Source organism: Lagopus muta, chromosome 17 (genome assembly GCF_023343835.1).
Source record: "Lagopus muta isolate bLagMut1 chromosome 17, bLagMut1 primary, whole genome shotgun sequence".
NCBI lineage: Eukaryota > Metazoa > Chordata > Aves > Galliformes > Phasianidae > Lagopus > Lagopus muta.
In genome coordinates this window covers 6,538,642-6,565,538 of record NC_064449.1, presented here as the reverse complement: position 1 = coordinate 6,565,538, position 26,897 = coordinate 6,538,642, and the positions used below count along the sequence as shown (strand labels likewise).

The 26,897-nt window shown below is 39.7% G+C and overlaps 1 protein-coding gene across 8 annotated transcripts in view; it reads right to left on the bottom strand.

The window, feature by feature from the left end:
• Positions 1–26,897, bottom strand: part of ATXN2 (ataxin 2) — a 49,500-nt gene that overhangs the window by 5,554 nt on the left and 17,049 nt on the right. For 2 of the 8 annotated variants that reach the window (XM_048964586.1, XM_048964588.1), the window contains exons 7-21: positions 25,966–26,057; positions 23,313–23,510; positions 22,633–22,811; positions 20,904–21,113; positions 18,787–18,969; positions 16,998–17,186; positions 16,158–16,265; positions 15,273–15,343; positions 14,253–14,560; positions 13,695–13,758; positions 13,440–13,592; positions 12,242–12,308; positions 10,172–10,356; positions 9,457–9,589; positions 48–193 (exon numbers count right to left, since the gene is read on the bottom strand). In XM_048964586.1, the coding sequence (XP_048820543.1) occupies positions 48–193; positions 9,457–9,589; positions 10,172–10,356; positions 12,242–12,308; positions 13,440–13,592; positions 13,695–13,758; positions 14,253–14,560; positions 15,273–15,343; positions 16,158–16,265; positions 16,998–17,186; positions 18,787–18,969; positions 20,904–21,113; positions 22,633–22,811; positions 23,313–23,510; positions 25,966–26,057 (2,286 nt within the window). The remainder of the gene's footprint in view (positions 1–47; positions 194–9,456; positions 9,590–10,171; positions 10,357–12,241; positions 12,309–13,439; positions 13,593–13,694; positions 13,759–14,252; positions 14,561–15,272; positions 15,344–16,157; positions 16,266–16,997; positions 17,187–18,786; positions 18,970–20,903; positions 21,114–22,632; positions 22,812–23,312; positions 23,511–25,965; positions 26,058–26,897) is intronic. The other 6 variants (XM_048964587.1, XM_048964589.1, XM_048964590.1 and 3 more) reach the window with 5 other exon arrangements.

Here is a 26,897-nt window from a genome sequence, read left to right as displayed (position 1 = left end):
AGTGTTTTAAAAGCAATTTAAAGACATTCACTCCCTTAAGATGTTACCTGCACGGGGCTAGGAGCAGGGTGGCTTCCAGCATGTTGGCTTTGCTGCTGGCCAGTTGGCGTAGCCGAAGGCTGAGGATGCGGAGGGTGTGGATGCAGGGTAGCATTAGGGTGGGCATACTGCTGAGCAAGTGAGCCAGTGGAAACTAGGATGAAAAAGACAAATATTTAACAACAGACATGGAATACACATTTCATCAAGTCACCATCTGCACTTGAAGATTTCGTTATATCTCTATCATACTGTAAAAACACTCCCTCCCCCTTCTAAAATAAATATTTATCTTGCAAATAGCTGAGTATCTTACCTTGCGTTCATGTAGATTTTGCAGAGCAGTCTATAAATAACCATAATTAGACAGTTCATCTTCCCTAGTTTGACAATGCAACAGATACTACATATGAGAAAAGCAGTATTTCATCTTTGTTTTGTCAAATAGACTGGTTTGAGATATCAAATTTATCTATACAATTTAGTTTTTCCTGAAATGCTCTTTAAAAAGCTGTTACAAGCCATTTTTATTTCCACCATCCAAAAAATTATTTGGCCTTATACCTGGCTAACCTCACCATGCTACTCTTCTGGAAACTGCTCACAGTACAGTCCGTGTAAAGCATATACAGTGCATGTATGCTTAAGAGCTACAGGGACACACAGTATAAACATCAGAGCAGAGGAATTTTTGCAGCAGTCAGCGTCTTGCACTAGAATAATGTCTCTCTCCCTCCCCTCAAGGCCGATTACAGAGTTTTCTGGATCACCACCATTACGTGAGCTTTTCAACACTACCATGAAATTCTTAATTCCTTGAAACAGTAGCAAATAAGGTAAGAATCTCCAAAAAAGGGAAAAAAACACAGCAATATGAAACTCACACAAGTGGAACCACGTCTGTTTCTACAGCCATACCAGTATCCCAACAGCACGCTAATATCAACAAGATCCTTTCCAAGGAGGCCTGCCCAGTTCTACTTCAAAAAGGGCCACACTATGTTGCCCTCCCTTCCTCCCCTTTTTACTTTTTTTAATCTAAGGGAATCAAAGAAACCATGAAAAGCCATAATAACAGCAAGTCTTCCTACAAACAACAAGTGCACCACTGGAAATTAAGACCTTAAAAAATGAAACTGCTGCCCATTCCCTCCGCTGCTTTTAGATCTTGTGCCACAACCTCTCCACAGCTTGCAGCTACACTTCTGCACGTGAACACGTGCACTCCTCCTTCCAGTTCTACAGCTTGTCAGGACTGTGGATAGCTTTGCTGACAATGGTGCTGGAAGAGAAACAACCAAAGCAAACAACAACTTCTCTGAATCTGCTCCCTGCAACTGCTCCTCCTTTGTTCTGGTACATTCTGTCTTTCTGACCAAAGCTAATCACACTGCTCACTGCTGGATGACAGCTTCTTTCAGGGGTTTTGTATTTTTGTATTGCATGAGAATTTGAAGTGGTTTTGTTTATTTGTCAGGGTTTTTTTTTTTTTTTTCTTTCCAAGGTAGTGTTGTGGTAGCATTTTCTTGCTTTAGTAAACATACCCGGAAAGCAGAGCACAAGGAGTAACTCCAAGTGCAGCTGCTGTGTTGCAACCATCTCCCCCTGCTACAGAAATACAGGGTCTCATTTCTGCAGGCAACTGCTCGCTGCAGCTTCTAAGGAGTTTCACTGTGCTGGGCTCTATGATCACGAACACACAGAACTGCTCGAATATATAGAAAGGACAAAAGACAAGATGGGAGGAGAAACAACACGAAACATAGCTGCATCTGAAAGCACAACACTATAGAACAAAAGCCCGTCTCAGACAGCAACCACGCTGTGCTTGACACACAATTACCCTCTGCAAACACTCCTTTTCCTGCAGTTCAGTTTGCTGTAAAGCGGCAAAAACCACTCCTAGAAAACTCAGACTTAACAGTATAGAAGCATACAGCATCTTCTCGTCAAACGGAAATGTTTCTCCCCTGTGCAGGCCATTATGGAGTAACTGCTCACCATATTTAACTTAATCTCACCCTGCTGTCTTGAAAGCTCTACTAAACCTTCCCTAGCAAGCGGTCTCACAATGATGCGCACCACAGCGTTTCAGGCATTAATGCAGGTGAACTCCATATGCACTTGTAACCCTGAGTTCTTCCACTGAAGTGTACTCATGCATGACACATGTAGCAAAAACCACATTATCTTCTGCCACACAGAGCACTTAGTTACACTTCCAAAAGCATCAGCAGCAAGAGAAGTTACTGTTTCTCATATCACTACTAAAATTTATTTTGCAGCAGCATCCCTACCACTTTCAGATTTGGACAGCTTTCAAACACCACTCCCCCTTACAAACACTACACCAAAATGAACAACGGAAACCAAGATTATTTTTACAGTATGAAACTAACAGTTTCCTACAGCAGGAAAATTTTCTCAACCTCGTTATTATACAACACTCTGAAGAAGGCCAGATGTTATTACCTCTGTCAAAGTAATAAACTCACAGTGGGATCCACTTGTTGCCAAAGGGCAGGCTACCAAAGATCTGCCTTCCCCAGCTCTCATTCCACCACCTTGGCCGCAGAGCTGGCACGTCTTCTTCCTCTAAGTCACCTTCTGCTCCATTCAAGAGCTTTTTGAATATACATGGAAATTAATGCCAAGTCATAAGATATTCAAGGCTTCCCACATCCTGCCACACTGCCTGTTAAGAGCCCCAAAATAACGTGGTACTCCCTGAAACCATTAGTGCAATTCATCTTTCATTTCTCTGTGGCCCAGAGAATAACAAACAGAGTTATTCTGAAACAGATACATCACACAACCAAAGTTCACAAGGAGAAATTTCACTCACAGAACAGTGAAACTGAAGAATTGTGCCCCCAAAATAGGGAAGGGTGGGGAAGCGTCATACCATCAGCTCCCATAACACACCAAGAGTCTCTCAGCCATAGCTTTGCAGAACAAAAATTCTGTTATGAGAATTGTAATTTCCCCAGCTTCTCCTCTCCTGTTTTGTCTTCACTATAATATCTCTACAAGTTCACTTAAATTGAGCAGAGATGCTGCTGCAAATTATGTTTTAATAGCAATATTAATATTAAAAGTGCATTTCAAAAGAAGATGTTTGCACACTTATCTAAATCCTGGACACAAATCAGAAGTGGTTCAGGAAGAGTGGCAGCAAGTCTGAAATAGGTGCACTGATCTATGTTACCTCAAACTAGAGGTCAAATTTTAGCTCTAGGAATGTAGAAGGGTTTCCACACATAGCTGCTGCAATTAACAGCTTATGACAAGCCACTGAAATCTCTGAAGCAACTCAGTGAGCCTCTTGCAAAATGGTCTCTAGAAATTCACCTACAAAGCCACAACTAAAGCAAGTTCAACAGCTTTTTAACAAATTTCTCCCTATTCATCAAAACAGCTCACTACAAACCAGACAAGACAGGAGGGCGAAAAAAAAACACAAAAAAAACCACCAACAAATAACAGATCATCCAACATTTTCCCATGTCAGAACTTCGTAGATTTTTCCATCGGCCATCTAGTAACCAAGAAAGCACCAGGAAAGCCCCAGGCAAGGACAAAACAGCTCCACAGATCCCCTTGCTGTCTCCCTTCTAGCACAAACACACTGCTTCTCACCTTCGTGCCCTACGTTTCTCTCCCCAAGAAATGCTCCTTGAGGAAACCTGCTGCATCTTTTTGATTGTTTCCCAGCAGGAGAGATACGTAACTGAACTAACCTGGAGATACACACAGTGAAGGTAAGTTGGGCAGCAGTGAGGAGAGCACAAATATCAGATGCATTTAATCACTGAATTCAGCTCTACAGAAGTGCAATCCATGTCAAAGCCAGCTGCCAAACCCAGCAAAGGAGCTGAAATCAAGAGGTAGAGTAGCAGCAACCAAGCAGAACTCCCAGATGTAGAAACCATATTACATAATTTCTTATTCCCCTGGTAGGAATCTCAGTGCTGCCAATGGTGGCCATCATCCAAAGATGCCCTGAACCCTATTTTCAAGAACTGACCAGCGAACAAACTTCAAAACTATTGCCAGATCCAGTAAGATGGTGAGGATAACTACATTTAAAAGACCTGAATGGTAGGAAGCAAAGCAATAGCAATGTTTCTTTTGGAATATCAACATTTACAGAAGTCATTTCACATAGGCATAGTGGACTTCCTTAAAAGATTATCCACTACAGGAACGAGCTTCTTAAAATTATTTCCATGCACCAAATCAATATGTATAAAAGAGTACAGGTCAGCATCTCACAAGACTAGCTTAGGTTAAACCAGTTCTGTACAAGGGACACACAGGATAGCTGCTCTAGAAGAGATTTTTGGAGGAAAGTGGTATTTCTCACATCTTTTATGTATCAGGTTATCTAAAAAAAAGCAAAAATAGAAAGAAGAGTACCTGGCTGCAGCTGGCCACACAAGACAGTGTGTGCAGTACAGGAGCAAGTCTGACAGTACCTTGAAGCTGCAGTTCCCTTCCCCATGTCCCAGCTGACAGCTCCAGCCCACCCCATCCAGCCCGACCACCCCAAACATCTTCCTTGGGGCTCTGTGATGAACACCAAAGCACTGCTTGTTAGATGTCAGGGACTCTCTTACTCAGTGCTTGCCTAGAACAACACCTGCAGGGACAGCACAGCACAGAGATGCAAGCAGTGTCCCTCATCCTGGCTGCAGCTTGAGCGAATTCCTCTCAGGGGCTCTGAGCTCGAGCTCCAGCCTTCTAAGAGATGAGGCACTGCTCCTTTTAAGGAAGTTCATTAACTTGCAAAGTCTTGCATCCCAGTTGGGCCATGGAAGAAAGGGAACAAGAAAGTTCACCTAAGGAAATAAGTGCCACGTGTGGACAGCTTTTCTGGTTGCAAATGAAGAGAGTGGGTACAGAAGTTAAAACACGTTTATCAAACAAAACAACTCAATAAAACCCATGCTCCTGTGGTATTTTAAATCTGTTTAACACTTATTCTGTTGAAAGGAACTTCCCTGCCTTTTCTACATACTGGTTTGGTGCAAGGAAACCTGTTCCCCTCAACACGTCCCATTCGTTTAACATCTGTTCTTTAGATAGTGCTTTTCTGTACAATCAAAATTAGTACAAAAAACCCAACTCACTGGCAAAGTAGAAAGAAGGGCCTGTCTCCTTGCTGTATGGTATTTTGGGACATGCTGAATTTGGGAAATAGAAAGGTAAATTAGCCTCTTGCCGCGTGCATGCTGCCCGTCTTCTGGAAAGCTCAGTGTCTTTTTTTTTTTTCTAAAGACCGTAGAATCATGCAGATATTTGTATTTACTTAGTTGATATTAGGGTTGGATATTTAGTTTTACAACTGAGTGGAAATGAAACAACACGAGTCTCAGGTAAGCCTTCCTTCTACACTGTGATACTGAGGTCTTCAGTTCTTAATTTAGCATTAACACAAATAAACTTTACGGCAATTCATTATCTATTACAATCCACTGTAACAAGAAGGTTAAAATGTAATTACATTAAATCATAAATCGCCCCCCTTGTTTGTTCAACTGTTTCACTGTCATTCTTAACAGTTCCAAGACACCTTTGGTGACTGGTTCACTTAGTCCCTGGAGAATCCTTTGAAGCTTACATTATATCCACCATTGTACTATCAGGGTAATAGAATTTACTCTACTGCTGAGACAGAAACCAGATAAAGTTAGAGACAATACCAGACCAGCAAAACATATGCAGAAGGGGAAAGAGGAAGGGAGAATGGGGACAGGAGTGACAGCACAAAAAACAGGAAATGCATCTGTACAAAACCAAGGTCTGGTTTTACACAAGTTTCTGTTTTGTTTCTAAACAAAAAAGTTAAGTTTTTCAAAGAATTCCAGTTTCTACAAGCATACACAGTTCAGCTACATGGTAACACAGCAATTAATTGACACAGAAATACATCCACCCTCAGCTTAGATAACCAGATTTTCTGCCAATGCCACGGGACAAGCTGCGTCTTTGGGCAACATAGGAACAAGCTGTGAGCCATCAAACTTGACCAGAGCAGCAATATGGACCATACAGAGCCAACACTTCGTGGAAGGTGGTGTGTGTGTCCTGAAACCTACGTGCAGGGTGAGGATGGGTCAGTGTGATGGGGTGTGCGGGGGGCAGCTATCAGTGTGTGCTGCTCTGCTCCTGCAGAACTCACATGTCAACTTCCCGTGCTAAGAGAAGCTTTTGTCTCCAGAACTTACAAGCTGAAATGTGTAAGAGCCATCTGTACAGTCTGACTGGCTGACAAGCTGAAAGAGGGCTGTGTGAGCATTCCCCATAGTGTTCTGAGGGGGAAAGCTCAAGGATTTACACATTTCTTTTCTGTGCTCAGATAGGCCTGTGGTGAGCACACAGCTGAGCTGCTCGGCTTCTCTGCTTCTCTTGTCAGCAGCAGTTTGGGAACACAAGCAAGGCACTGGCAAAGAAATCCCAGAAGTGCAGAAATATCCCATTAGACAAAAATATTTTGCTTCAAAATGAAAAAGTGCAGATAAACAAGTGTAAGTCACTGTGTATTTGGAACTGAGAACTCACTTCCTGAGACAGGAACGAAAACAAAAACCAATCTCACGGCAGTGAGGACCAACAAGCATTCCTCCTCACTGCCAGGCAGCTGCTGCTTGCCACAGGCATTCACTTGTCCCAAACCATTGAAGAAGATGGAGTTTCAGAGCTCACCAGAAAACATTTCACACCTTAAGAACTCATAAGCAGTGCCCCAACCCCCACGGCTCAGCGCAGCTGTCCTTGTAGACATCTTCTTTCTACCACATACACAGGAAAAAAATGGAGTGAATTTTGCAAGAATTATCTCAAAGGAAGCACCAGAACCTTGAAGGATAAAAGGACACTGTAACCCACTGAATCCTGATATGAATGGGGGGTGGGGAGGGAAGTCAGAGAATAAAAATAAAAATAGATCAGACTGCTATTTTAAAGAGCCAAAGGGAAATGTGAGAACTTGCTTGAGCAAACGCTCCGAAATCAAAAGCAGCAATGGCTGTTTCTCAGGAAGTTGTTATTCTGGATTTTCAAACTGCTTCCAAAAAGAGGACCAAATTTGATTCAGAATCAGTGTGTGGTGGTATATTTCGCTCAAAGATTCCATGGGTAAGCTTAAGATCCCCAAAATACAGAACATAAGTTATAAACACCTTTGCATATTACCATTCAAAACTACCTGTCACTCAAACTGAAGGCAACGATTCCAGCAAGTTGCTTGTCAGCACTTCACTCCATAAGCAGCATTCATCTACTACCTTAGGCAATTCTACATTTCTTCCAAGCAGTCACGTATTGATAAATGGAAGCCAGTTATCTTATAGATGGACACATTTTCAGGAAATATCATCAGCCTAGGCAAGGTCTTTGAGTAACACATGAAAGCCTTGCAAAAACTTGGGAATCGAGAGTGATGCACTATATCTGAAGTCATTCCATGGGTAACTAACTGTAAACTTTGAGTCAGCCCATGTTCACAAGGCAATAAACACATTTACACGTGGCAAGACCAAACAGTCTTTTTTAAAAAAAAGTGTCTCATATGGTGTTCAGGATCCAACCAGGCTGAATGTTTTCTATAAACAAGAATTTTAAGTGCTTGATCTTTTACTGGGAAGGTGGGAGAATGTTTGGAAGAGTCACCAGTAGGCACTTGAAAGAGCACAAAGACATGCAATTTCTGTAAATTAGGTGGAGAAGTATTGTTTGAATTACGTGGAAGCAAATATTAAAGAATTCTCAATTTTGACCCAGCCTAGTTGTGCATACTGGTAGCTGGTCACATACCTACAACAGATAAGCCAACACAAACCAACACAAAATGAGAACTAACTGTTGTAAGTTAGAATCTCAGTGAAAAAACTATGCAAACTTCTTATCAGAGCCAAACAAGTGGAAAAAGCTTGTACTTCAATGCTGTAGAACCCAGTGCTTATGGAAGAGAAGGATGGTGCACAGTGGGAAATTGCTAGGAAGTAACAAGCAACCATTCTGAACGAAGCTTCTGAGATTCTCTCGTGTCTAGCTTTATTTTCATCAGGGTTTGAGGGGAGAGTTTTCACCAATAAAGGTCTGAAAGCCTTTGATCGTTCACTGTATCAGAATTCTATTTAATCTAATGAGAAAGCAAACAGAAGATCTGTTTACATGGACACCTCAAGCACAAGAGTTGAAAAGATCAAAGTAATACATTTAGTAAGGACCTGTGAGAGAAAGACTTAAGCTCTTCATGTAGCTTCCCAGTTCAACTTTATTACAAATGAGCTGAGGTGTTCTTTCAAGTAGCAAAAAAGATTTCTCGCTATTATTTTTGTTTCTTTACTACGTTACCATATCACTGCAGAGATCTGACAGGATGTTTCCAGATGGGTAAGACACAGTGTGAAATTAATTTTGATTTAAACAAGTCTAAATTTCAGATTTTTAGCCTTGTTAAGTTTTCGTGACACATCATGGAATTCCATTCAGTATTAGAGTAAAACTAAGCACCGGAAAACATACAAAGATGTCTAAAGGTACAGAAAATCTTTTATTAGAATCTAAGTCAATAATATACGTGACCCAATAAAAGTCTTCCTCAGATGCTGTAACAAGTATTGAAATGCCATGTTTTCAAGAGACCATCTGTCGTTTTGACAATTTATGACAATTTTCAAGCCTTCTAGCAACCTTGATTCTACCTCTTTCCATAGCATGTTTTGCAGTGAGGCTTTCCCTCCAAAAGGGGCATTGATTTATCATACATTTGCAATGCTTTAGAAGTTCTCACATTATAGTTTGTAACAAGGAAACCCACATTTTCGCCATTTCACTCTAAGTGAAATATGCTCATCTGGTGATGCTGAAGACCAAAGTCAAAGCAATACATGAGTTGTTTCAAATACTTAAATCTTGACTTACCAAAAAAGAAAGGTAAGCAACACAAGTTTTATTTTGCTTAGACAGTAGTGTTTGTACTGTTAATAATGCTAGTAGTATCATAAAGACAGCATTTCACTAGTTGTCAGAACTAAAGTCAAGTTGTGAAACTGAGGTCACAGCCTTGCAATAAAACCAGTCCTACTTATAAACAAGAAACAATCAAGGGATGTTGTGTCAAGGGCATCAAGAGAACTTGAACAAACTTCTTTCAGCAGATATTCTTTAGCAGCTCCCAGCTTGAAATTTCATCTTGGTCACTGGCATCCTACTGAAATCAGCACACTCGAGCTTTCATTTTAACCAGCTGGCTCAGTTTTCAATGCTTTGCTCATCATCTTATGATATATAAACCACATTTACTGGTGTAATTTTGAGCGATACCCATATTTGAAACTCGAGATTTAAATATATCCCTGCACAACGTAAGAGCTTAAAAAGTTACATATAACACAAAACGTTTCCTACCATACATAGCATGCGTCTGTTCATGCGCACCATACTGTGTTGCAGAAGAAGATACTAAACCAGGCTGTGCATGAGTTGGTGGTGCCATCATTCTAGCGTTGCCCTGTATTACAGGGCTATAAACATGAGGATGCTGCATTTAACAGAAATAAGAAAAAACAGGCAGTTAAGATAATTACAAGAAACTAGTCTGATCTAAACAATAATTATGTATTTAGAAAGAGCAATAGCTTGGCCTTACTGAAAACAGAGGGCAAACCAAGAATTTTGTACTATCACGCCTATCCCAGTTGTTCTAAGAACATAAGGATGTTTTCTGCAGTGGATTAGAAGCCAACAAAAACCACTGGCACGCCTAATTTCTGCCACTCTAATTACGTAAGCTTACGTACACGATCACATATTTATCCAATTAAGTATGTTTATTTAAAAGCCTTTGCATTAAGAGTACAATTGTATTTTCAGAGCTTAACTAGATGTCCTGTCTCTGACCTGAAAGGAATTACTCAAAAAAGGTAATATCAACAACAAATGACAGCTTCTAAATTGACCTTAAAACTGCTAAAGGCTTTGAAGCACTTTACAATACCAAATATGCTCCAGAATAGAGAAACCCTCCAGACTGACTTCTTAAGACCAGACACAGTATGATATTTGGGACCGAATCCCTTGTCTATCTGTCATGCCATATCACATACAGCAAAAGGACTCTTACCTGCGACTGGTAGTGTGGCACATGCTGCACAAGAGGCTGATTAGGAAACTGCTGGGGACTATATGCAACATACTGTGTTGAATAAGCAGGTGGTGTAGCTACAATTGGAGGGCCTGCTGCTGAGGCAGGGTGCATCATGGTGCTCTGATGATGTTGGTCTTGCCGCTGCTGTGGCATATTTGGTACTGCAAAGCAAAAAGCACCACACATTAGAAATACAGGATGAAAAATGCTAGTTTTACTGAAAGCTTTCACATTACAGTGCCACTGTTACCAAACGGAAGCTCCTCAGCTCTTATTTTTAACCTCCTTATTACAGTTCTATTAGAAAGCAACAACACAAAAAGGAGTTCCTCCAAAAAGCATTTGTCATCACTGTCTTTTAAACATACACACAGCCACAAACTCAGACCTGTTTATTTTGTGAAGAAAGGAAGGTGAAGAGAGAAAGAGACTGACAAGAATCAACAACAAGAGAGAAGGGTTATGTCAGGACACCTACATTAATTCAGGTTGATCCTACCCCCTTCAAAAGGCTTCATTTATCCTCTATGGGAACCACTCAGCAACTGCTCCATCAACTGGAAAGCTGAGTGTTAACACTGCTTGTGCTCACGGCTGAGGAGAGCAGAATAAAGGTCTCCACACAGCTGCAATTTTAGGTATTTGCATCTCTTAATCTCTGTGCTATCCTTCAGGATAGCGTAAAGGAACTTTCAGGTCACGGTCTACACTGAAGGGGACAAAACAATCCATAGGAAGAAAAGGAATAGAAATAATTGGAGGGTTGAAAAGATTAAGAGAGCAGCGTGCCATAGTGTGGGACCAAGTGACAGGGCATGATAGCTCTGGGTGGGCTCCAGTTTGCTGTAGTGAGCATGTAACTAATAACTGATCTAACTCAAGCACCTGTAAACTCCACTGCAGAATGCAACGTTGTCAGACCTCTTAGGCAGAGGGAGAGGGAAATGTTGAAGATATGTCAGTGAATTCACTCAATAATGATTATGTTTACACTGCAAACCAGCAAATGAAAAAAGTAAATACACAATACAACTTGAAGACGGTAAAGGCACTGAACTCATGCAGCTTTTTCAGGGCTATGTTCTTCAGGGCTATCTATGAACGGATACAGAGGAAATACTGACACTTTGGAAAGGAATGCAGAGCAGAGACTGGCCTTGCAAGGCAGGAGTACCCATCAGCACTTCTAATTAAAGCAATCAGCATTAGCAACTAAAACATTTCATTAGTCAGATCACAGAGAAGCTGGTGCTTTTAAAGCAGAAATACATCACAGGTTTTTGTCTTCCCTGCTTTAAAAAAGCCACCTGTTTACTTCCAAACTGCTCTTTCAAATAATTTCCTACAGCAGCAGTTGATCTGCAGCACTGGAACCTACCATCATGAACCACTGTACAACGCTGCAAGAAAGCATGCACTATGTCAAATTAGAGCAATATCTGAAACAGGGCTATAAAAATAAGACCACTGTGGGTTTTTGCTCCCTCTCTGCACTGAAGAGATGAGTGCATCTCACCACACACAGGTGTCACTTCTAAAATAATGGCATTGTTAGTCCAGCTGCTGCAGAGGGAATGCAAAAGAACAAACTGGAACCAGGAAAAAGTTATCTGCAGATGCATAGCTATACTCTTTCTGAACAAACAGATTCTTCTCATTGACAAAAACTCTATTAAGGCACCGCTCAGGGCTCTGCTGCAAATCAGTACAAAGAATACACCAAGTTCCCTTTTAAACAAATCTGTAGTATTTATGAGGAATAGGAGGAAAAACAGCTTACACTAATTTTCCAAGTAACAGAGACATTTTCCAGTTTCTTAAATTAAATTCCAAAAGCAGAAATGTCATGTTACTCAAACTTACAAGGATTTGGCCAAATTACATTACCTAGAAACGACTATTTCCATTTAACTCACCTTCCTTAAGAATAGTATTTAAAATCTCAATTTGAAAACAAAAGCACATGGGTTAGAAAATACACAAACATTTGTTATTTTGTTCATGCTGCATGCAAACTAAGAACCAAACAGGCAGTATTATTCTCACCTTTACCTGCTCTATATGTCTTGGCTTGGTTCACTGGCATGGGCGTCATGGGTATAGGATACAAAGGCTGAAACAGAAGAGGAGTTTAAGCTAAAGATTCCTTTTAAAAATGTGTATGTGTCTGTTTTGGGGTGAACAGCTTTCAGACCTTTCACTCTAAGTCAAAAAATAAAAAAGAAATACAATGACCTCTAATAATACTAGAAGCCATTTTTCTTCTTAAAACTTCACTGACACAGGTAACAAACACAACACTCATCATGGCATATCAGAACTCTCTGTAATAAGTTTCCACTATGAAATTGGTTTCAAGACCTGCCATATCCTGGTTTTCAAACTCTTTTCAGAGACTATTTATACAAATGTAATGCCTTAGGTTAAACATAAGACTGAAGCCTCACAGAAGTTTCTTGCAAACTCCTTTATTCCAAACAAGAAGAACTCTTGTGACCTTGTTGAAGCTGACAACTAAATCACTCATTAACACATTCTGAGCATAATGAGTGTTTTATGAGAGCAAAGTTACATCAAGATTGATTGCTTCCTCCACTACCAAAACCTTTAACCACAACGTTAGGACTGTTAACCACATTTTTTTTTTTAATAACCAGCAACCATTTTGAGCAAGAGGAAGAGAGAAAAAAAAATATTCCGGATTTCAAATACAGTTTAGTGAACTCTGCCTAACCTATGTCTTCTTTCACCACTGTGACTAAGTCTGCACGTACAACCAACCAAGACCATATGGTTTGCAATAACCTGCCAAGTAATGCTAGTATTGTTACTGCAAGCAATGTATTAAATCAGACAACTTTATAGCAGTTAGGTCTGAAAGCCCAGTGATCTCTGCAACAAGCAGAAATTAGTGGGACACAGCTGGAAGCTAAGGACAAAAAAAACACCAGTTGCTTAAAACTTAAGTTAGCAGTACTGTGCTGGGAGCAAGGGGGAGGAGGTCCGTGCAGATTAACAGTAAATGCAAGTAACAGCTGCTGGAATTTACAAGTGTTTGAGACTATTATAGCTCTCAGGTTGAAAGGCCACTGGGGGAAAGTCAGTATTTACATAGCTAAAACTGAACAACAATGTAATTGTTCCCATATTTACGGGAGTAATACTTAGATGTCCTAAGTCTCCCCTTTTGGCTGACAATCATCTGAAAAGTGTCAACAAATTTACATTACGTGCTGCACTTTACCTGCACGCCTGGACTCACTGGAACCGGGTACATCATATTTGGTGCAAAACAAACAGGCTGAGTGTACACTGGAGTTGGCTGCTGATGGCCCACCATGGAAGGGCTTGGTTGAGCTTGTGGGCGAGGGGAGGTTGGTGTAGTAGAAGGCTTCGGCTACAAACAGAGTTCAGCAATGCATATGTAAGATTAGCTTGACTGTACTTCAAGTAAAAGGTTTGCCTCTGAGCAAATGTTAAACACTATCAATTAACTTACCTGAGCAAAAGATCGAGGGTTGAATTCTTTTGCATTAGGATTCAGTGTTGATTTTCTAACTTGCCTAAACATAAAGAACAGCAAAATACATCACTGAGCATTATTCCATTACAGCACATATGTTGAAATCCCTAATGAATAAAAATCTACAGAGATTAAATATTTCATTTCCATCTGTGAGTCAGATTTCTGAGAACTCAAACAACACAGCACACAAAAAGCCACTCTCACTGACGCTACTCATACTGCACTTCTCCACAAAGAAGTTTTCCTGCTGTTGATACTTCATTTCACATGAGGCAGGAAAACACTTAACTCATCATCTAGACATAGAACAGACATCAAGAGGACTAGAGCTACGCTTGCAGCTCTACCACTGACTCATAAAGTGGTTTTCATTCAGCACAGGCATCTCATCTGCTGCTTCCTTTGCTCAATTAAGAGACAAATTACATCAGTCATATAAACATTAGGATATAACATGTTCATAATAGCTTTTGTACTAACAATTAAATGCTAATAACAGAATTGCTTATTCTAAAAGACATAGTTACTCACTCAGAAGTATCCTTCTTCTCCTCTTTATCCTCTTTATCTTGTTTGCTTCCTGGACCAGATGTCTGTACACCTTGTGAAGTTACCTCCGGCCCTCGCTTTTGCTCAGAACTATTACTTATTGATGGAGAAATACTAGGACTATTGGGTTTGCTACTGCCACCATTAGAGTTAGTATTACTGCCAGTTTCTATGATAGGTTCTTTAGGGGCTGGGTCTGTCTTTTCTTTAACTACATCTCTCGATTTTTCACCTTCTCGGGTTTTGTTTAGCAGCTGATCCACTGCATCTGAAGAGGAACTTGACTGTAACTGGAAAAGAACCCAAGGTATATGTCCATTAAATTAATACACAAAAGTAGGAACAACAACCTAACACCATCACAGAGTACAGTACAGTTCCACAGACCTCAACCATTTGGAAATGACCTTTTCAAACACGTATTTCTGGTAGAAAAAAAAAAAGAACACTGACAACATTTTAAGCCTACACTCTGCAAGAAGCTTTTCAGAGGTTGTCTGACCTACATGTTGATTAGGAAGTGACAGGAAAGCTTAAGACCACACCTTAGACTCAGCCCCCTCCATGACATTTAACAGTAACTCTTGAAAAGCTGACCTGATTTAGTAAATCATTACAACCAGGAAACATGCAGTAGAACCGCAGATGTTTGTCTCCAGTTTTTCTCAGCTAAACTCTCCATTAAACTCTGAAGCAGCTTTTCCACACAGCACAAACATGTTAATTCTTTGTACCTAACTCTCACACAGGTTCTGAGCAGCATTTTCAGCGTACAGTATTTAAGCTGATATGCATACTTGTGCACTAAGCAATCAGACAAGCAAGACTTAGCAGTGAATTTTATAACATTCAGTGTGAGCTCTTATGGACATTTCCACAAATTGAGCACAAGTTTTAAGGCAATGTTTCCCCATTAACATATGCAGTGTATTCAGCTCATTAAAGTAATCTGGATGCATGAGAACTACGATACCATTAAAGACAGTGGACAGAGAAACTTACCCTAAAGTCATTCTTAAATTTCTTTAAATCATCAATCTGTTTTCTATGTTCTGAAACAATTGGAGATACACCTGCCAAAGACAAGACCAGAATTGTCCAAGCATCTCTAACACAGGTTTTTATCTACAACCACCACATTCCTAAATTTGCAAAAAGACAATGCTTGCATATCTAGAAATTAAATATAGATACATCACTTTATCTGCAATTTGGTATCATCCCATGATCTGCACGTATGAGGACACAGAAATAGTCTGTAAGAGCATGGCATTATGTAACTGACACATCTATAGTTCTAACACACACTAAGACAGAAGCCCTGAGGTGTAAGGACTGCAGAACCCAGATGAACACAAAGAAACATGCAATAGAACCCTCAGAGCAAAACATGCCAGCATTTAAAAAACATCAGTTAAAGCTGAAATGCTGACCAAGTTCCACAGTGCAAGAAGATTTTTATGAGAAATGCAGTAACAAGCAATACTGCAGAGAAAAAGGCAACATTAAGGCATAATAGGAAGAAGTGTAGTTAAAAAAAAACAACTGTGTGAATCACAAAGACCAGAAGTATTGTGTGCACAGCTTTAAGTAAAAACCCCATCCAGAACAAGAGGAAGAAGAAAAAAGGGGAAAAAACCCACCAAATAACACACTATCCACATGAATATCTCTCTACTCTGAGTAGATGAAAGGAGTCAAGAGCAATACTTAAAACTGTAGGTCTCTGTCACTTTAGAACTGCATGACATCATTTTCCCTATACAATACCCAAGACAGATTACCTCAAAGTTTTCCTTAAAACATTAATTAAACTAGTCAGTACAGCAGGTTTAGGGCTCAGAATTATACATTACTCTAGTACTTATGGAAGCTTTTGATACCAACCTTTGCTTTCAGGTTTAGGAAAACTAGGAGAAGTCTCACTTGGCTTTATATTCTCCTTGTTTCCAGCTGCAGAATTTTGCCTCTGGTCCTGAAGCCTGGTATCTTTAGCTAGAAAAGAAGTTGTCAAAGTTATTCTCTGATACACAACTAAAACTGAATAAAAAGAGATGACAAGATGGGAACAAAGGAGAGATTTAACCATGTTTAGCTTATAAAGGAAAATCTCTATGTTACACATTTTCTGCTAGCTCTTTAGGGTCTGGAGAGTTATCCTTCCTCTTTGCCCATCCTATGGCTATTAAGTCAAATGAAAGTGTCCCAGACCTCGCTCCTCCCGGTCATACACAGATCCTTAGCTAGTGAAAAAAACCTTCAAAACGAAAGGAAATTATTTCAGATAGAAAAGCTCTTCATGTGTAATTTTACAAAGATTTGAGAGGCAGATCTCTATGATTGTGCTCTTGAAATGTTCGTTCATTCACTATGCTTGTAACATTCTAAGAAATTAGTGATCTGATTTTCTTCAAATGAGAAAACAGCAAAAAAAAAAAAAAAAAAAAAACCATTAAAAAAAATATCCTAAATTAGGTCAAATACCCATACTTCCATACCTGATAAAGGGCAGGGGAAATTAAGCATGCAGTCTAACTAAAAAGCCTTTTGAACCTTACTTTTAAGTCATCATCGTGGGGAAAAAGGGAACTCAGGACATAGAAAAATCAAGCGCATCAGTCAGAATTTTTCCCATCGTTTAATAAAGCAGCTTTGATCTTGTAAAGGCATTTTCATTTTCAGGGATGAGGCAAGGGAAGCATCTGCCAGCTAGTGAGGGTTACTCACCTTCATTGGAAGGGGTAACTGCTCTGTTGGATGCAGGGCTGGCAGGTGTCGGAGAGGCAGCTGGAACAGGCATGGCAACAGATTCAGTGGGAATAGTACCAGGCTGAGGAGAAGGCAGAGCTGGTCCTGCAGGAGTGCTGCTCTGCCTTGGGGACCTAGGCCTGTGTGTTTTAGGGGATAATCTTGGAACTAGAAACAAACAGGAAAAAACAGTTATAGGATAAGTTTCCTCATTTGCTCAGCAGTTTGCTTAATTTTAAAATGACTAAGAACATGCTTTAAAATATTCAATGGAACATTATCTAGTGACTGAAAACCTGTTTACCTTTCAGGTACATCTCCTAGTTCTTTACAATGCAGCATTTCAGGTAAATGGTGCCATTTTCCTGCAGATTGTCCCCTAACAATATCACTGCTCTGCAGATCCACCAAGAAACTGCAATGTGGTCTCTGGCCCCTCAGTGGTACAAGAGCCCACATTAACAAAGTTTCAGACAGGAAAGAAAAAGGTGGTTGCATCTCCACACAAATACAAAACATTTTTTGAAAGGCTGGGGGGGGGGGGAAAAACACCAGCCAACCACCTTCCACTTTACAGTGTGCCCTCCTATGGAGGTTTGCCAGCTGCAAAAGCCAAAAACAAATACAAACAAAAAAAGACAAAAAACCTCAGCACATCTCATTGAAAAATCTGATGTCTGCTTCTGTCCCTGCATTAAAGCAGCAAAGAAAGCTGTGTATTCTTTAAAAGGTACGTTGTACCTCCTGCTTCCTGCTCATCCCACAGTGGCTAGTTAGTTCCTTTATGTCATACATTCATACATAAACTTCAAGTGAGCAAGAAGAAAGAAAGGTAAATTGCTTAACAGTTCTACTTGCATGTCATTGATATGTAAAGTCGGTGTAGGAAGGGAAGATGAATTGGGAAGAATGCCAGAACAGAAGCGTTTAGAACTTCTCTACAAGGCAACCAGTTCTATGGGTTGTCCATGCGTTAGGCAGTAAGTCATATGTGCTTCCTAAAAAATGCCTTCCCATCGCCCTTCTCTACAATTCTAACACCACTAAGAAGTATCAGACTCTGAACTGTTGCTCACTTGCACCTGGAATCAAGAAAGCACTCAGCTGCTGACGACTGACCAGAACACTGTCCCAACTACAAAACCAGGGTTGCTGTCACAAGACTGAGCTTTACATTTAAAGCCAAACATGGAAAAAAAAAAAAAAAAAAAAGTGTTAGCTGATTCAGAAAATACATTGATTCTATCTACTGCTACAGTAGTTATGACAAACACAACACAACCACTTAGAATCTGCATCATTTTTTAAAGAAAAAAATTATGTCCAACTTCACTTGAGTATTATTTCATCTTTTCTTGTAATGCCAGCCTTCCCCTTCCCAAATGCCTCACTCCTTTCTAAACCATAACAATCCAGCTAGGCTGTCACTAACCAAATTCAGCAGAAAAGTATCTAACTTTTTCTCTTCTTCTTCAATAACATGCCAGAAGGTTATTTCTTTCAACAACTCCCACATTTTTCCTTTCTTTCATACAGCAACTGACCTGTCCTCTCTGCAATTCAGACAATATTATACTTTAAGGATCAACTCACCAGCTGTTTCACTAAACTACCTGGTAACATCCTTCTCCAGCTTCATCTAAGCAAGCTAAGTTAGCAAACCAGTGTATTCAGAGCCTGGGTTGTCTAGAAACGCAGCACTCTGCTTAGCATTAAGACTCTAAGATACCCCTGGCAAGCCATCTGCAATAAGCCAAGCTTTACCTACCCCCACTGACAACTGATGACCACGTCCCACCTGAAGGGCTGCCTCGTGCCACTGCAGTAGTAGATGCTTCCCCTGGTGCATTATGAGATACAAATTCTAAGCCACTTGAAATTGTACCCCTACCAGTAGAGACTCTGTGACCTCGAGGGTGCCGTTGTGCCTTAGGAGACATCCGTGGAGGCCCTGAGAAAAAGAAGACAACCCCACACAATAAGTACTCAACATCCATCACAAAGCATACTCAAGTATACTGTCTGTTTATAAAAGTGGATTTAACCTAGCAACTCACAATAATGCAATCACACTGGCATAGACTAGAACCAGGGATCTGCGAGACCAAAAAGATCAAGCCACTGGTCCAGCCAGTCTAGCAGCATCCTCATCACCTTACTAAGAAAAAATATATTAATTGATATTTAGAAGTTTTACCAGATTTAAAAATTTGAATCCAAGCATCCAATATTGCTTACAGCAAGAAAAGACAAAAAAAAATTAGTGGCCCATCTCCTGCTGGATGATCACAGTTCTGAGCTGTCAAACATTTCCAAGAGGGAAAAAAAAAAGGATTGCATTGTTTTTGTCAGGTGGTCAGTGATGCCAAACATTGATTTACAGAGCAGCTGCCAACCCTGGCTGACCAACGCTGGTGGGGAATTCCAGCAGATCATTCTGCACAGAGGCTGAATTGCCTGCAGCAGGTCACAATTCATTAACAAGTCAGCAAAACTGCAACTAAACAAGTTATTGTTATCCCAAGGTTCCAGTCATGCATGTTTAACACCAGAAGCTGAAGTCATAAGAGAATACAGTAATTCTGAACAGTTTCTACAGCTGCCACAAAAAAGTCATACTCAAGTCTAAGCAGCCATACAGTCTCTACATCCTAACAACATTTTCTTTGTAAGATCAGATTCAAATGTTGATACCCTAGAAGGAAAAATGGTGGATGAGCATAAGACAATCTGACTGATGACAGTTCATTTTTCATTTAGATCAGTAACAGAAGTACAGGTAGCAATTTCCTGGTTTCATTTATATAAAGCTCTAAAATACCAAGTACCTCTTCTGGTTATATAAAACTTTAAACATTAGCCTCTTTTTTAATCATGAATCTAAAGCCCACTTGAATCCAATTTATATACAAGCATGTATTTTACAGAATACACTTCCCAGCAATTCTCATGTTGCAGTAAGCAGTTCACTGCATGCCTGACAAGTCAATCACAAGTGCTCAAAAAATAACTGAACTTGTACACGGATTCTTTATATCTTGCTACTTCAAAGAAACCCCACACTGATAAATTTAATTGGCAGTAGAACACCGTGCAGACATGTTTGCTACTGTCCACTTTTTGGTTACGGATCATGCTGAGCATTTATCAGGCAAGCCATAGAACATGCTACTGATTCAGTGAGCACGCTTCTCTAACCTGGCTCCAGCAGAGCTGGCTTTTGGTTGTTTTTTGTTTGTTTGCTTTTTTTTTAGTGCACTTAAAAATTTGGACATTTTTTCCTTATTCAGAGTACAAATACATTTAGTTCAGATTCTACTGCATACAGTTACCAAGGATCATGTATCAAAGTTTCCATGCATACATTTGGCTACCAGGGACTTGTCCTGCCTCAGTGCAAACTTAGACCTAATGTTTTCTACTGATTCATCTTTGAAGCAGCTCATCCTATCCCATTCCACACTGCACTTATTAACTATAGTGTTCTCTTTTTTGAAATAAACGAAAGGTGATTGAATCATTTTAGTTAAATTTGAAACTGCTTTTTGTGAAACAACTGTTTTCATATATTTTTTAGATTTTTATAATTTGATATTCCTAACAGTGCTCTCTAAACTTATCGGGTCCTGCATGTTGTTGTTGGTTAAGACACTGAGCAGCGTTTACAAAGCTGAGTTTATTTCATACCAACTTGGGAAATTTCACAGCTTTATTTTGTTTTTGTAAAGCTCTTCAAATAAAAAGGTTAATAGAAATAGTCTGATAAACTAAAGTTAAACACAAATTATAGGTTAAGTAATGAAGAGGAAAAACAATTTTGTAATTAAACTCACAAAGGAGTTAAACAAAGACAAACAAAAACATGAACAAATTGTGGTATTGTACCTTCTGAAGACATGCGTTTAGGCATAGTAGAGACAGGAGCTGGAGAACCATGAGCAGAGGGGTGAGACGGGGGCCTGGAGGGCCGCGAGGGGGGCCTGGAGGGCGGCCGTGTAGGGGTGGCTGCCCGAGGTGGAAGAGAGTTGGGACCTGACTGGTAGCGAGAAGGTGGGCGAGAGGAAGGAGATGGGCAAGGCGATGGCCAGGGAACACCTGACAGAACAAATGATATGAAGGAAAGTATAAAAACTAAAGAAAAATTATGGGGAAAAAGGTCAACAGAAAAAAAAAAGTAAAATATGACAAAATGATTTCTCACGTTTAACCCTTTGGGGGTAGGTTAATTTATTTCTGCAACCAATAAAGTAATCTCTGTAAGATTCTGGACTCTGCTTCGGGTCAAATTTAATATCTGAACGTCACAAACTCCCCAAAGGGTTAATTAGGATCTACAAATACTACTAAGGAATAGACAGTAAAGTTTGATCTGTTAGCCTACCATGTATAAGTTCTACAGTACGCATCGGTCCTCCATCAGCTACCAGAGGCTCTCGTACAGCGTAGGACTGAACGCACAAACTGCTACTTGCAAACCAAATGATGAGCAGTACCAATTCTAGGAACTGTATCTTTACAAAAAACAGCGGTGTTCAGTGTCTGAATCCTGACATCTATGCCTCTACCAGTTACCTGTGGTATTAATGTGGTATTTTAATCTAGGATATAGGGTTCATTGTTTCCAAACCAAATACGTTTTATTTATAAGCCATTTTGAGTATGCTAAGTGTATGATGTTGACTCAGCAAAGTAATAGGATGGCACAGACCACAAATAGTACAAATTTCAACTTGTTTGGGCAAGACTCAGTCGTACACCCTTTTTATATTTGACTCTATTTAAGAAGAAGGTTTCACTTACCTTTAAATATCTCTGACTTCCTCTCCACATAGAGGCACTTGAGCATTATGCTTTCTTTTTTTTTTAACTATTATTATTTTTAATTCACAGCAATCTCATTTAATAGTACTTTTAACATATAGAAACAGTGCCTCAAAGGTGGGCTACTGCTAAAGTCCATCTCTCAAAAACTGGTATTCAGTTTATAAATCACCAATTTCTGCTATTCAGTGCCTGGCAATGTCCATTCATAAATGTTACCTATGCATACAGCAGAAAACACTCAACTAACTATTTGGAGAGAAGACTTGACTGATTTTCCTGTGATAACTTTTCCTAGTTTCCCATCAATGGTTTTTCCACCCACATGATGGTGAAGCCAGCGAGTTGCTTTCTCCTCTATAATAGGAAGCAGAACTCATCCAAGCACCAGGAAGGAAGGCACTTGCCTCCTCCAGTACAGCCACCACCTCCCTTTCACTAGATGTCAGTATTGCTTTTCCTCAAGAGAAAACTAAGCAGTAGCATAAAAAAAAAAAATCAAAAAAGCAATTTTTCATCTTTAAAGCTGCAGACTGCACCATCATCTAAGACAAAGGTAGAAAGCAGGTGACACTCTGCTGCTCTGCAAAGCTACAGACGATGCATTCAAATGAATGTTTTGTTATCAATACCTTAAACCCAGATGAAAAATCACCACCTCTGTGTTAAATGATGCATGCTAAGCAGCTTGTTAAATACAAATACTAAAACCACATCTCATGCAGTTTCAACATTAATTGGGTAATTTATTGCACTTTTCTAAGGCACATTAATTTCAACTTCAGATACTTGCCTCCGTTAACTACTCTTTGATCTGCTCCAGAGTTAGGACTGAAATCTGAAGTGTGGGATCCAGACCTTGAAATTGGTGGGCCTGATCCAGACTGGCCCATCCTTGGTGAATTTTGTCTTCCACTTCCCCAAGACAGAACATCCCTGTTTCTCCCGCCAGGTGGAACGTACTTACTTTCCCTGAAACACAGCAAATTTCTATCAGCGTTGAGGAAGATCTGGAAAATAACGAGTTCAAGAACTCTTTGCTGATACTTCCTATCTTTCTCAAAACAAGCTCAAAATACAATCAGATGTTGATCAAATATTCACCCTATGAATCATCCTTTGATACTCACTATACTTTCCACTACTTAAGAGCCCACAGACACTGAATGCATTAGTACTAAGGCCTGAAATTCTCCATGACACGCTGAAACCACTGCCTTTTCCTGTAATTTGGTATGAATTCACCACAGTGAAATATCAGAATGGAGAAGTCTGTTTCGTTACAGATAACACAGGGCCAAGTAGAGGTGTACAAGTCAGCACGAGTGCCAAAACCAGCAAGTGATTGTTTACACAAGATTCCTAACCTAATCAGCCCTGCTGAAAAAGCACAGTTTCAATGAGTAAATTGCTACTGTACCAAAATATGTACATCATTTAAATAAAAATACTGTTCATAGTGTATGCAAGTACCTAGTGTTCACACCATGACCTTCTCGCTCATTAGCATTTCTCTGAACAGCAGTATATTTTTCTTCTTCTGTTCTTTCATCATTTTCCAAGGCAACCCGAGCTTTGTATTGGGCACTTGATTCAATTTCCTCTGCTAATTGAGTTGCTCTGGCTTCCCGTTTCAAAAACTCTTCTGAATTATCTCTTTCTAATGGCACCCTGAAAGACAATGGAAGGCAAAGAACATCTGAAATGAATTCAGAAGTACAAAGAACCTACAAAATTATATAGCATTAATTCTAGGCGGACAAATTGCAAACCAAAATAATAAAAATTAAAAAAAAAATAACACACAAGCTGCTTTTAAGCCAGGAGACTTGCTATGCTTTTTTGATAATAGCAATATTTCTGGACTGGTTTGACATTACTTACAAAATCAGTGCCATTTACCTGCCTAGAGAACTGAGGTCAGGATGCAGAGCTTTTTCTTAGGACATGCAGATTCCCAAGTCCCTAAAGCTATGCAAAGTCTCCTACTTTTAACAGGGCTGAGCACATTAGCAACAAAAATGCCTTAGCCCATTATTTACATAGGAAGCTTATTCAAGAGACCAAATTTGAATTGGTTTAGCAATTTACACATTCACAATAGATGTAAGAGTCCCAACACTACTGAAGTTAAGAGTTACAAACTTAATCCTCCCATAATTCTAGCCACAGAATTTCAGTTCTTCCAGTTATGAGTAACTGCAGAGAAGATGAATGCTGTATTTCAGAGCACGGGACCAGAAACCCAAGACTCACTTTCCATGTCCTGGAACCTCAAAACCATTCGTTCTATGCATTACAATATCAGGTAATATCACACTGCAACAATCACATGCAGCCCTTTTGGGAAAGGCACCAAACAAGAACTCAGTACACAAGCAATGAATTACTAACATAATGAACTACATGACACCACAACTGAGCTGACACTGCCTTCTGTCCATCTGCCATTGCTGTTTTTCACTGCTCTAATTTTTGTGTCAGGTTTTATGAAATAACTGTTCTGCGATTCTGGTTCAAATTTTAAATTCTGAAGGTTGTTTCATTGACTTTACTTTAGAATATGCTACACAGAGCTGAGACTCTGACCATGCAATGCTTGGTATTAGATAACAGGTACTGCACTCATTTAGGATAATATAAACAAAGAACAAAGGAAGTAGTTGGAGAAACAGCCCAAATAAGAAATAATACATGCAAGATTACTCAAGTGTTGGTGGCAAGGCCATGAAAATAAGTGGCTTTGCCAAACTGTAACACAGAGCTCTGCTACTGCAGCAGAAGTCTCCCTCCTCACACACACTTTTGGCCAGCTGCTGCCATTATCAGTGGTGGCTAAGAGGATGAAAGAGAAAGCACAGCCTCACAAATAAGATACATGTGAGCACAGCAGCCACCAACACAGCCAAGGAGCTTGCTTGCTAGAACATGAACTTGTGCCTTTATGCAGACTGACAAACTATACCTGGTACTGCTAAGCTCTGGGAAGATAAAAAATGAACAGTAAACCCTGTACAATCCTTCAATTGCACAGGTAAGCATTTAGCTGGACCATGCTCATCGTATGCTTGGAAAATCAGAATAAGTTTCCCAACTAAAGCAACAAAATGCAAAGCAAGTTGCTTGGCTAGGAAATAATGGAATTTGTCTCCAGCAATTAAAAGCCACCTTCATGTTCTTAATTTGTGTCCATTAATACCCATAAAGCGGAAAGATCGCAGACTAAAGTTCAGAAGTACAAAGAGCACTTCAGTATACTTCATTGCTCTAGGAACAGCTTCCCTAGGATGCAGACATACGCCAATTAAGCTTTTGTTAGAACACATCCATAATGTGACAATAAAACGTTGAACAAGAGATGTGCAGACAAAAAAATTAGAAAATAAAAATAATCGCTGCAATTCCTGGACATTCACAACCAAGTTTTAATACTTTGTGGGCAAAAAGAGTGGGAAAATAAAGACATTTCATGATGGCTGTTCAACATCTGCAACTGGTTTGTGTTGTAGTTGCAGTGAATGCTATAGCTGCAGACTACTGGGAATGGGTCCAGGCTGCCAAAGTAAGCACAGCAGACTTCATACTTCTTCTATACTCAAGCTGTTATTATACTGTAACTAAAACTTTAGGTCTGCACAAGTCTGCTAAATAAGTTATCCACAGCACAAAACCCCCTCGAAATATCAGCAGCATTTCAAGACTCCAATACCTACATTATGAATAATCACAATAAAATTAGGATTTAATCAACTGTTCTGCTGGGTGAAACACAAACTGTGCATATGGCAGCTACATAAAGACACATTATAGTTTCACAATTTGGTATTTTTCACCCCACTTGTAAAAGTTTTTCTAAGAATTAAGCGTTATTGCATGCCTAAATTCAGAAAATGTTGCTACGGGAATGAACTGTGCCCATTTAAGGGAATATATACAGATTGCTACATAAACTATTCACAGAAATCTGGCAAGGTTTCTTAAGCACTATTCATTCATTATTTTTTTTTTTCCAGATATTTGATTCCAAACCTTAGAAAGTATATAAAATTATCTTGAGAATACAAGTTTTGTCACATCAGGGAAAACATTAAATACACATCTAATAAGAAAATATTTTAGAACTTACGTGTAAGAAGATAAACTGCTGTCATATGTTGATATTACACCATAATTTTCTTCATTGTAACGAAACATGTCATTGGGATCCCATCCATTGGACTAGAAGAAAATAATGCTTGTTTTTCAAAATGTCATTGGAACCACCTTCCCTTAAAATGAAGGGCTGGTGGCAGGAGTCAAACCTTTTGCTCTTTTGTCTTGGCTTACAAATTCACTGTTCATATCAGAAAGTTAGCAGAGCCACGGTTTATTTCAGGGGTCTTTGTTCATCAGATGTATGTACTTGGTCCTAAAAAGCCAGTTAGGTTTCTTTTTTGCTTTGTGGTTGGTTGGTTTCTGTTCTCTAAGCACCATGCCCACTCTGTACTAGTTAATGGCTAACACAGTATGCAGTTCTGAATGTTAGGAGCATCCCTTGCTATGACAAGCACTGATACTTCCCAAAAGCACTATTAATGCAATTATCTGAGACACACACTGCAGGCAGAAGACCCCTGGTGATCAGGGCAACTTCCCCACTTCATGAAGTATGCTATTACAGCACTCAAGACTTAACCTTCACAGATGATTAATGCTTTGAGTGTTTCATAAAAGCACTGGCAGCATTATGTATTCCAACAAATCTCAGCTGTACAGTACATACACCAAAATTGACAGGGTAACTGTTCCAGCAAGACAAAGTTAATATTCTCCACAATAACTTGACTCCATTCTTGCCTTTAACACAATGCAGCACAATACCTTGCTAAGAAGAATGCATGGTTGAGGAAAAGCTGACTGCTATGATATACAAAGAAGCTCATTTAAGAACACACTCTTCATCTAACAATGCATAATCTGCTGAGATTGTACCTGTGCTTATTAAACCATGGGTCAGTCTCCTATCAATTTCCTTCATCTTAGCTCTGAGACAGCTAAGCACAATTTCACCATCATTCA